The following is a 12,846-nucleotide window of genomic DNA, read 5'->3' on the forward strand; positions in this document are numbered from 1 at the left end:
ATATACGCGCTACGACGCTCATAATAGCAACCGCGTGTGCTGCATTGCGTCCGTATTTTTATATTCGTAAATATTTTCATTTTTAAATGTTTACCGCAATTATGGCGAAAAATAATGCAGAAAAGTGTCGTGAATATCGACAGAAAAAAACAACAATTGACACGGTATTTCAAAGATATGTTGACAACATCGAAACCAAAGCATTTGTATCATATTTTAGCTATCATAAGCCACTCATATCATTTGTTGAAATTGAAAACATTGAGGATGAATAAAATATGAACTTTATAGCAATATTATAATGAACCTATAATTATCCCGCTCCTAATGCTGCCTTCGTCTCATTATCTCTCAGTTTGTTTTACGGAAGGTTTCACTTCTATCGCGTCTAACCGTTAGACTGGTATTTTTTTTTCTATCATTTGAACTTTCGTGCCTATTGTCGAGTTGTCATGCACAACCCTATTCGGTTACAGCAACCTGACCTTATCCGTAAAATAATTTCATGGTTAGAAGTAATAACAGGCAGTAAGAAGTAATTTAGTTATATATATTTATTTAGAAAAAAATACATATAATTCCAAACCTGATTTTCTAAGACCTTACTGACTTAATGACATATTTACTTAACCGATGGGCTTCCGTATTTTTGCGTTGATTTCTCTTATAAGCACGATTTCCGACTCAGGTAGTTATTTCTTGTGACCTCAGCAACAAACTTTTTTCCTTTATTTTATAATGATAACATTTTGTTTAAGAGAATATGTACAAATTCTTTGACCCATATGAATTTTGTTTTCATATATCGAGCAGTACGCAAAAGTTTTAATCTGTGTATTTATATTCCCCGTATTTTTATAGAATTATGTACTGCTACTCCTGAAAACAGAATAAATATCAAATAGTTAAATTGATTAAATTGTTTGCATTAATATTAACGCCTTTTGAATCTTTTCATGCCCTTTAACCGATACCTTCAAATCGATAATTTATCCCGCCTTACTTTTATCGATACCATATGATCCAACACAGTTGTCACAGTATTGAAACATGCAACCCTGTCCGTCAACCAGTGTTTCAGTCTCGTTCTATTTTTGTTCCCTGCAAAGCAGTTGGAAACTTGAATTGGTATCGTGTATGGTCAATCGCTTCATTATTGTGTTTTGTTGGTCTAGTTTTCTTGTTGCTTCTTCGGTCTTTATATATGCGCTGAAGTGTTGAATAAATTGTGGAAAATATAAAAGCAAATTTAAACTGCTTACAATGAAATAGAACAAGGCGCTAAGAAACGCGACCATTGCAGAGCAATACACTAACAAAAGTTTACGTTATACGAAGTGTTAATTCCAATAATCATGCGTTGTTCATTCGCGAATATGTTGAATGGTTTGTTTATTTGCGCCCACGTTGAGTGCGTTTAACGAAAGTGTATGGTGGCTTAACACTGTGAATACAAAATACATATATATAAAAGAAATCGTTAACAGAATATAAAAATAATACCATAAAATACAAATTGAAGTAACAAAACGCAAGCACAGCCAGTGCAAAGTGTATTTATTGGGCGTGTGTGCTTTTTAAGAAGTGCAAATACATATTGAAATAAAAGTGAGGAGAGGAGTAAAAGTGCATCTGTGCGACGAACGTGAGTGCGTATACGCGCGAGTGAGTCGAGAATGTGCGATAATGACGAATCCTTTTCGCCACAACAAGAATCCAATTTGAATATTAATATGAACGACAGTGCTGAGCCCTGCGATCTAATAACCGCACACAACCAAAGCCAATTGGCGCAGGATGCAATTTCACTGTGCAGTTCAGAAGCATCTTTCGACCAGCAGCTGCACCAGACCACACAATCGCTGGCCATAGCGAGTTCGATGATGGCCGGTTTTGGTTATGACCCCAACAGCGTCGCCAACAATGGAGGCAGCATTGGCGCCGGCGCGGTCGGCAGTGGCAGCAATAGTATTGTGCGTTATAATAATTTAAATATTTTCGGTTCAAACGAGTCTGTGGGTGTAATGGCAACGCCTACGGTCACAACACCATCGCTGGCACCGCAAATTGCTGCCGCTGTGAATACGGTCAAGATCAATGTAGAGGAACTGTTGCGCGAAAATCGTGCGCTACGCGAAAAGCTCAAGGAAGTCACTGCCGATCGCGATCATTTGCTATGCGAAGTGTCAAATTTGCGATTAGAACTGGATATGTCCGAGTTGAAACAGCTGCCGGAACAAAGGTAAGTGCACTTCAGTCAATAATCTACTTTGGTGGGGGGTAGCAGGGTGTGTCATTGTGTGCACTTAGCACAGAATACGTGATGACTCAAACAACAGGCCGGTTTGGCACTTCCTTGCAGCAGGCAATTTGTGGTGACTGCGCAGGTTTTGTTGCCATCGACTACTTATTTGCGTGTGTGTACGTAATTATATATACTTTACGTGTGGACTTGTATGTTTGTACGAATGCTTGTTTGTTGGTCCTTAAAAAAGTCACCCCTACTGCGCGCGTGCCAATTGCATTGGTTGACGGACCGCTCGAAGGCTCAATTTGTGCTCGTATGGGTCTCAAGTGCGTCTGGTTTGAAGTTTTACACAGAACAGGAAACAAAAGTGTAAACCAGTTAAGTGTACTGAACGGAGCGACAAAAGCGACAATGCAAACAAACTTTGGACGTAGAGCATATGCATGAATGTACGGATGTATGCAGCAAAAAAAAATATTTTTCTTTATGCGTGCTGGCTTGTTTGTGGGTGTGATTTTTGGTTGAGCTGGTCGAATTTCTATTAGACTTTATTGCTGGTAGTAAACCAGTTTTGGTATCAATTAGAGCACTTTCAAGTGCTAAAACTGGCTAACAAGCAAATCGTGTGCATTTGTGGCTTCTACTACATATGTTTAACTTAAACTCATTCATAACTTTTATAAAGACGAAACATTCATGAAAAAGCAAAAGCGGATAACATTTTAAACACTTTCACACATACCATATGCTGCTATAATTATAATAGATTAAACTTAAATTTAAATTTTGCTGCAATCACCTAATTAAACATTAGCTAAAAATCTGATTAATTATAAAGTAAATTGATACTAATCGCCATATACATACATACATGAGTGCATTCACTTTGATCTCTGTCGTAAATCTTTTTATCTGTATGCATTGAGTCAGGCATTGACACTTTAATATTATCTAACATTAAATAGTCAGTCAAACATTAGATGCATATCGCTATACGACCGCTTATTATACGGCATTTCGCTATAACGGCTTTTTTTTATTTATGACACTTTTTTCAATTTACGATCTGAAATTTTTCACGATGCGGCCAATACAAATTACGGTGGAATTTTTTTTATTTGTGAATTATGCGTTACTGAACAAAATGCAGTGTGCACGGAGAGTCAACTTTCCTACACTTTTATAAAGCAGGGAATCCCAAAAGACCCAATCCCATGGCGGCCAGTTCAACATTCCCATGACAGCTGGTTCTGCGTTACCGGAATGACTCGGTACTGCCACCCCAGTAAACTAGCCCTGTTTTAAGCTATTTGCGCAAAAATAATGGATTTCTTTTTCCCCAAACTAAAATATTCTGAATCTCCCATGTATTGTTTTTCATTTTTCTACGAGGAGTACTAATTTTATTTATTTATATTACATCTCTAGCATCAAATGAGAGATTTTCTCTTTCCAGAAAATAACCTTTATATAGTATTTTTTAAGGCAAGTTTAGTTTTGTTTTCTTTTTTATAATACCTATTTTGATTTTGTTAGATATGTTATCTTTATTGTTTTTTATAAATGTTTTTATTTTATTTTATTTTGGTTTGCTTAATTTGGCAATAACTTTACCTATTTTAAATACGTTTGTTTTATTTAATGATTAATTAATATTTTTTATAAACATTATTTCATTTTACGAAGCCATAAGAAAATTAAAACTTTACTACAAAAATTTGAATTATCTAAATACTATAAATATATCGTATAATTTATTTAATTACAATATTTTATTTTATTTAAATTTACTGTTTTTTATTTTTTATTTCTTTAAACTTTTTTATTTAAATTAATTTTTTTTTATATATTTATTTATTTTTTTTTTATTTATGTACATCTTTTTAATTTTTCCTTTATGCATTCAGTTCACAACACAATTTGCCTAACTAAACTTCGACAGTTAATTCTACGTTAACATTATTTGTTTTTTGAAACAAAATATGTTCATGCGGCATTAATAAATTCTCACAGATTATATTATATGTATCTTAAGTTTTACAAAATTGAACGATACATGAAATATTAAAAAAATTTATTAATTTATTTAGCCCTCCGTTGGACACCTTTTTTAAAAGCTTCTGTCGGGCACCCGGGTTTGGCCTTCGTACTGTTTGAGGATCTATTTTAAAAGGATATAGCCATAAATAACATAAACACTTAAAAATTAAATTTTAGGAGCAACCTAGAATGTGTTAAATTCACGTCCAAAGTCGAAAAAGTATAGCCGTTGGGCTTAATAAAATATATTTTATTTTATTTTTCTTTTAAAAGCAAAATCGTGTGCATTTGTATACTACAGTGCACGCTCGATAACGCGTACTAATTAAAACCAAGAGAGTTCACAAAAGTGTTTACGTTTGCGAATGCCAAACAGCGATAAAGGCAATACATATTTACGCAATTAAATTCACATTTTATTATTATTATGATATGAAATGTAAATTTTTAACCCTTTTCAAACTTAAAACATTCAACCCCTTTCATAAAGAACCAAGAATTTCAGCTTTTCTTTTAATGTCAAGTACAAAGGTGGTTTCTTAGAACTCATTTTTATGCAGTAAGTCTAAGGAAAAACACCCCATGACAGGCCAAAATCGTGACTGAAAATGAGATCCCCCAAGTTCAGGATTATTTGAGCGCAATGCAAACTACTTGCAAACTTAGTAGTCAATGTCAACAAAAAAGATTTCATGTTTTGAAGTGTTCACGTTATCGAGCGTGCGCTGTATTCAAACTTTCATATGATATACATAAAATAATGGTTGTTGCTAAATTTTTATTTTGTATTAAGTACTAATTTTTTTTTAATTTTTTTTTTTTGTTTTTTGGGAACACGAATTTTTATGTTGTATTATATTTTTCCTTTATTTTATTTTAACTTGATTAAATTGTTTATATAGGGTCCGCCATATAACTTTACGTAATTAAAAATGCTATAAAAAGAAACTACTCAATATTTTTCCAAACTGTTTTTTTTATTTTGAAGTACAATCCTTCCGGTTAATGATGGAACACAACTTCATTCATATGGCTGCCTCGGCTAGGCATGCACCATCCCATACGATCGGTCCAATTTTTCAACACATTTTCGATTGTATGCGGCTGTATTTCAGCTATGACATCGCGTATGTTTATCTTCAGTGCATCAATTGTTGCTGGTTTGTTGGCATAACACTGGTCTTTGACGGCACCCCAAAGATAATAATCCAACGGCGTCAAATCGCAGCTCCGAGGCGGCCAAACGATATCAGAAGCACATACGCTTCATTCGGTGCTTTTCTTCTTCCCATTGCCGTACGTAATTTTCGTACACATTCTGCAACATTACCATGATTTTCAAAGTAATGTCGCAATATTTCCCAGCGTTCTTGGAGCGTATAAACAACCATTTTCGTTCAGCGGAAGAATAAAACTAATTTTCGGTCAAATCAGATGACAGCTAAGTGTTACCATTCTTCAAATAATACCTAGTTCAAATCCGTAACGATAGATGGCGGGCCCTATATAATTTTTTCATATATTTAAATTAAATTTGTTTATGTTCTATTTCCCTTTTATCTTGTTTTATTTAATTTAATTTTTTATTAATATACATTTTGCGTCTGTAATAAAATAGGTTCAATTTTGCTACATATTTTGTAATAAAATGTTTTTATTTAATTATTTTAAGTTCTATGAAAAATAATATCCATTTATTGTATTTAATTAAATTAAATTTTTTAACTTGATTTAAACAGTTTAATTTAATATGATTTTTATGTAGTCATATAATATTTCACTGGATGTTTTTATCGTCGTTGTTTTTGTTACTGTTGTTTTTGTTTAAATTGTTTTTGTTTTTTGATGTTGTATTTGACATTGCTGTAGTGTAGTAATTGAGATAGCATAAACATCCCCCCTTTTACATATGTTTGGAATATGCTGCTGAAGTGACAGTCCTTATATATATGTATATATATAATTGGTGCGTACACCCTTTTTGGGTGTTTGGCCGAGCTCCTCCTCCTATTTGTGGTGTGCGTCTTGATGTTGTTCCACAAATGGAGGTACCTACAGTTTCAAGCCGACTCCGAACGGCAGATATTTTTATGAGGAGCTTTTTCATGACAGAAATGCACTCGGAGGCTTGCCATTGCCTTCCGAGGGGCGACCGCTATTATAAAAATGTTTTTCTTAATCATGGTGTTTCATTTTTGTTTTAATTAATCTCACATTTGCAATCGAGTATTTTTAACATGTATTGTAGTAAATCACATCTGTTAAATGAGATTTTATTGAATTTCGAAAAAATGTAAAGTGAGTTTTCAGTCACTAAAATATTTTTTTATTTGCAACTCTTTATAATTATTAATATAGTAGATATAAAAGTATGATTAAAAATAAGTATAAATTATACTTCCATTAATTTAAATTAATTTCTTATTCTACTTCATATTTTTAAGATTTTAATTTTAATATTTTTTACATACTACTGTGTCCAAAAAATAAGGTGACATTGTATTTATTTTGAAAATTCTTTATTTATTCTTCCAAATCAATTTCATCCCCTTCAAAGTAATCCCCTCCCGACACAATGCACTTATGCCAACGTTTTTTCCAATTTTCGAAACACTGGTTGTAGTCACTTTCCGGGATGGCCTTCAGTTCCGTCTTCGTTGCGGCTTGAATCTCCTCTATCGTGTCAAAACGGTGTCCCCGGAGCGGTCTTTTGAGCCTGCTGAACAGCCAGAAGTCGCACGGTGCCAGATCAGGTGAATACGGTGGTTGCGGAACGATATGGGTTGAGTTTTTGATGAAATGATCACGAATTACGAGTCCAAAAAATTCAATGTTTTCGGTACCAGTCGAGATTTGACGCGCTTGAGGCCCAAAACATCCTTCAAAATGGTATTGACTGAGCCTTTCGATATGCCAACATCATCAGCAAGGTCTCTAATCGTTAATCGACGGTTTTTCAACACCAAATCTTTGATTTGTTGGACGTGAGCTTCGTCAGTTGAGGTTGATGGTCGCCCAGGACGCTCTTCGTCTTCGACACGTTCACGACCGGCTTGGAACTCACTATACCACTTGTAAACATTTTTTTTAGACATAGCCTCATCACCAAAGGCTTTCTGCACCATCCTCAACGTATCCGAAAATTGATTCCGCAAACAAAATTTAATGCAAATTCTTTGCTCAACAAATTTCGACATTGCAAAAAACGAGAAACTCACTTTTAGCAGCTCACAAAACGACGCGTATCTCAAACAGTAAATGAATATTTCACATGAAATTTGACATAGATGTCACTCACAGTACTACCAACCTAAAAAAAAAAAGAATTCTCCTAATCCTTCAAAGCGCGCAGTTTAAAATCAAATGTCACCTTATTTTTTGGACACAGTAGTATGTATATACTCTAAATATTTTCAACCAATTTATTACGAGATTTTTTTATTACTTTTTTTGATAAATAATATGCAATCAACTGTTTAATTAAATTCATCCATCTAAATTCATAAATGCTGTATGCACACACTAACAGACATATGGTATGCGCCTGTTTTATAAACTTTATAGTCGTTATTGGTAGTATTCCACATACTCTCTCAATTTTCATATCTTTGAAAAATTCCGCAAACAAAATTATCAAAAATAACTCCCCTGTAGCAGTATTGGCAAAGCTAATCGCACATGTAAATACCTGCATACATACACACACACACAACATGAAAGTGGCAAAAATAAAAAAATGCCGCAGCGAATGGCAAATAAGTTCATTATTGTAACAAACAGTCAATCGCCGTTGTTTTGTACGCCAGCTATGCGACCATCAAGAGCGCACTAACACCAGCACCACCCTTGAAAAAATCACATATGTGTGTGTGTGCTTGGCCATCGTAAACAGACATGACTCAAGCACTGAGATAAGATAAATTTTCTAGTGCAGTTCTTGGCTTTTTCTACTATTTTTTCTAAGCTTTTCCCCTTCATTATTCTGCTTCAGGTCTTATCAAACGTTTCATTTGCTTTGACTAGTATAAGTAGTTATATACTTTATTTTTGTGTATGCATGTATGTGTGTGTTTGTGTTTTTCACTGCTCAATTTTTTCTGCTTTACTTTTTGTATGACTATGCATGATTGTAATTTGTGTTCGTTTGTGTGCAAACCATGTCGGGGAAGATAACAACACAACTGTTTTGGTAGGTTCTTTATTTTGGACACGATTTTAATCACTCGCCAAGCGCCGCGCTAACACCGACGCCGCCGCACGACTTTTTCACACTCAGCTAGATATAGTTAAGGCCCTGAGATAACTTTGCGCTGTGTGTGTGTGTGTGTGTGGAAGTAGTAGCTCGCGCATTGTTGTTGATATTTTCCAGTTCATTGTGCGCAGCAAATTAGCATGCAAAGCAGTGGTTATAGCAGTAGCTGCAGCGTCGCATTGAGCTTTGCGAGAGATAAGGTTTTAATTTCCTTAAGCGCACATAGTTCGTACCCTTTTGACCTTAGCGCTTAATTTTATAGCCTCCATTGCATTACTGCCAGTTAATAAATAAACAACTGTCGGCGCACGCTGCTTTGTTCCGCACATGCACACGCACTCGTTCAAGTCTCTTGCCTAGTTCCAACGGTGCAGCGGTCACCTCGCTCACATTTCAAATTCTTTTCCACATTTTTTTTGTTTTGTTTTTTCACTTTTGCTTCATGTGGCGAAAGCAGATTTGCCCTGTGGTTGGGCTTTGGCTTGTCTTTAAATAAACAACATTCAACTTTTTTTAGCGTCCTTCTTGTTATCTTCTGCTTGTTTTTGGTATTGTTTGGAAAGTAGAAGACATAATTTTATGCGAATTAGACACTGAAAGCGTAAATCGCAATTCTTCGCCTTCCTCATTCAGCGGCGGCTTGCAGCAACAAAAAACGCAAATTAGCCCGCATGACATTGTGGCGCACAGAAAGAACACCATAAACTGCATTAGGCCCCGCACTCCCTGCCGCTGGTCTCTAACCATGCTTGTATGCCACTTTACAGGCCCCACCGTGCGCTCCACATATTCTTTCGCTTGCACCTGAGGCATTCACCGCGCTGTGATCCACATATGTATGTATGTATGAGTGTTTATATTTAGTTTGCTTAGAAAGGAAAAAAAAAACATTGGATGGGTTAAGAAAATTATGGCATGCCATAGCAGCGTCGTCGGCTGGGGCAGCATTGTTAGCAATCTTATTAATGCGCGCCTGAACTTTTAAAGTGCGCTAAATTTAGCACTGGTTGGGGGGAACAAGAAAATATACATACATACATTTCTTAAACAAGCGCAAGTTTAGTTTTGCTTTTGGTTCGCAAATGCGTTGCGTTTTTATGTTTTAGTGTTTTGTTTTTGTGCTCTTACACGCATTTATCCATACTCTTTATATTTTATTTGTGTTGTTCTTTTGCGTACTGCATTGTTGCTATGATTTCTTTTCTGTTATTCAACCACTCAGCCTTTCTCTCTGTGTGTGCTTTCATTTTCCAACGAAGCTATTGAAAGAATTTTAATTTTTTTATTGCACTTGGGTTACGCACACATACATACGTGCTTAGCGTGTTACAACGGCGTGCAAAATAATAGCCGCGGCAGTGATACCAGCTGTACTGACGGTTGCTGTTGTTGTTAACTATACATACATATATGGGGCATGCTGCTGGAGTGGCTGGCAGCCCTTGGTCAGATGTAACGTAAAACCGTCTATCATCAGAATGCTATTCTTATGGTGACTATCCGTCCTTCTTCCGTCAAACTTCTGTACTTGTGTAAGTTTTCACATTAGATATTTAAAAATGTACGGCGGTAGAACTTAACTGATCAAAATATAAGCAGCTATCGGTAATAATTACCATTTCTATTGAACATATGATTTTTTCAATGCCATTTTCGGTAGTTTGTGCAGTGATTGATCAACGAATAATAAAAGATTGAAGTTGCTAAAATTGATCATTTGATTTATGATAATTGATTTTTGATATTTTTTGTTTATTGCTAATGGAGTTATGTAATGTTACCAGATTAAAAAAAAAAATTGTATCGCCCCTCCTATGGAGCGTAATAGTTGACGACCTGCTTCACTTGCTGATAAACAAGGGAATCCGCCGTCAGGGATACGCAGATGTAATTATAACGCGAAGCAAGTTCGAGAACACTCTTTGCGACATATTGTAAAGAGCTTTAAATCTGACGAAGAGATGATGTTCTGAGGTGGATCTGGATATAAATCCGTCCAAAACAGCTATTATTTCTTTCATCAGGAATGAGAGAGATCAGCATGGACGGGGTTGCTATTGGTTTGATAAGCGGAGTTAAGTATCCCGGCCTTGTCCTGGATCCAGGCTTAGCTGGAAGAAGCATGCTGACCCCACCTTTTCCAAAGCAACAAAGTCTCGCATGATCTACAAACGTGTAGCAGGAAAATCCTTGAGCTGTAGCCCAAGAATCTTGAGATGGATTCAAATCGTGATAATAAGACCAATGATAACATATGGAGAGGTCGCTTGGGCATCGAGAGCCACTCTCTCGATAGTGCGGGCAGCATTAAGAATGCGTGTGAATTACGAAACCGATGCAGACCTGCCCTACAGCTGTCATGGAGGTGATATTTGAGCTGACACCGCTTCATATAATTATTCAGTAATCAGCCAAGCGTACCCTGTTGAATATTACCAGGGAAGGCTGCGGGAGAGGACAAGTGATGTCAACTAAAAACATGGAATTGTTGAGGCTGCAGCTCCCACTTACTTAAAGATGTTATTACTAAAGTCATCAAATTCGAAAAGAGGTTCAAGAGTGTACCCTGTACTGGTACACAGATGGCTTGAAGACCCCAGAAGTCGTAGGTGGTCCCAGAATCAAGCGTTATGTGCCGCTTGGTTTCCAAGCACCTTCCAAGCGGAGATGTATACCATCTGCCTATGTGCAGAGATAAACTTAGAAGAATTTTGCGAAATGAGCGACTCGCTATTCTGAGCGACAGTGAGTCAGCACTCAAGTCTCTATCATCCTTCGAGATTAAGTCCTCACTGGTCCTTGAGTATATCGAAAAACTGAATCTACTAGGAACCCACAATCACATGCGGCTAATTTGAGTCCCAGGACACAGGAGTATAACTAGGAACGAAATAGGTAACGCATTGGCGAGAGAGGCTGCAGCCTCGCCATTAATAGGACCCGAGCCCTTCCTTGCTATGGGGCAATATTCCATCAAGTAGAAGCTTAGGAGCGAAGAGCTTAGGCTAAGAGAGGTTTGCTGGCATCGAACTAAGCGAAACCTTATTGGGAAGGTAAAACCCTCACAGCCCTCCCCAATGATAAACTGAGAATGCTCGCGGATATTCTCGCAGACCACTGCAGACTACGTAGTAATCTGCACATGATCGATGTCCTGCGACCAATCCCAGGAGACTCCAATGCATCTTTTCTTTGAATATAGCGCTATAGCACGGAGAAGGTTGAGACATCCTGGCCAAATGCAGCCAGAAAAAAGGCGCATACGCCCAATCAAACCCAGCTCTATCCTGAGTTTAATAAGGGAACTGGGCAGAGGGCTTAAAAGTCCATGAGATCGAAGTGCAAACCTTGAGGAAAATCTCGCTATATATTCAAAGCATCTACAGACTAATTTTGATCTCCACATCAGAGGCCTAGCAGCTTAAATTTATGCTTAACGAGAGTTTGCAGAATAAACGCACTGGAGTTTACTTCCAATGCCAATGGTGAGTTGTGCCCTTTTTTAAGCTGGATAAAGAAGCGAATAGGTCAAGTGATGCACGAGGACAAGATAAAATAAATCTGGTCATCAAGTAAACTGTCGGCACACTCGCGCATGCGTCACAGTTTACAGTTATAATTTTGAAGTAGTAAATTGTCCAGGCGGTGCCTACTAATGGTAACAGAGGCAGAGGGCCTTTGCGTTGGAAGCTCACTTTGTGTGCTCACAAATAAGAAATGTGTGTAATATTTTATTTGCAAAGTATGCTTTTTTAGTTGGCAAAACTGTACATATGCACTTGTGCTTGTAGGCAATGCCTGTGTGTGGCACTTGCTTGTTATACACATTCGTACATTACACATTTGCACTCAAAAATTATTTTTTACATGCTTTCTGATTGTAAATACATATCGTACATACATATATTCTTGTATGTACATATGTATGAAATCTATAGCATTTATTTATACCTGCATATTCGAAATGCACATGGCATCAAAAGTATTCAGAACTTGAAAAACTTGCCATGTTTCGGTTGTGTTCCAAAGAATTTCTTACTACACTATTTTCAAACGAAATTTACTGCTTTAACTTTTAACAAAGAATTTGTACTTTTTGTGCAAGTAAGTGAAATATCAGCATTTTTGAAATTCCATATTTTATTTACGAATTTTGCGTATATTCCTTCATATTCAGGGGAACGGAATCTAAATAAAATATTTACAACAATGCCCTATCCAATAAACACACATATATACATATGTATATAAAATTAGCGCTTACACCCTCTTTGGGTGTTTGGCCGAGCTCCTCCTTCTATTTGTG

At 36.4% G+C, this 12,846-nt stretch overlaps 1 protein-coding gene across 1 annotated transcript in view; it reads left to right on the forward strand.

Annotated features, from left to right (window-relative positions):
* The first annotated feature begins 1,115 nt into the window (after positions 1 to 1,115).
* LOC129242178 (uncharacterized) overlaps positions 1,116 to 12,846 on the forward strand; it is a 50,222-nt gene continuing 38,491 nt past the window's right edge. The window contains exon 1 of the mRNA XM_054878741.1: positions 1,116 to 2,242. Within this exon, the coding sequence (XP_054734716.1) occupies positions 1,677 to 2,242 (566 nt within the window). The 5' untranslated portion in view covers positions 1,116 to 1,676. The remainder of the gene's footprint in view (positions 2,243 to 12,846) is intronic.

Source organism: Anastrepha obliqua, chromosome 3, assembly GCF_027943255.1.
Source record: "Anastrepha obliqua isolate idAnaObli1 chromosome 3, idAnaObli1_1.0, whole genome shotgun sequence".
NCBI lineage: Eukaryota > Metazoa > Arthropoda > Insecta > Diptera > Tephritidae > Anastrepha > Anastrepha obliqua.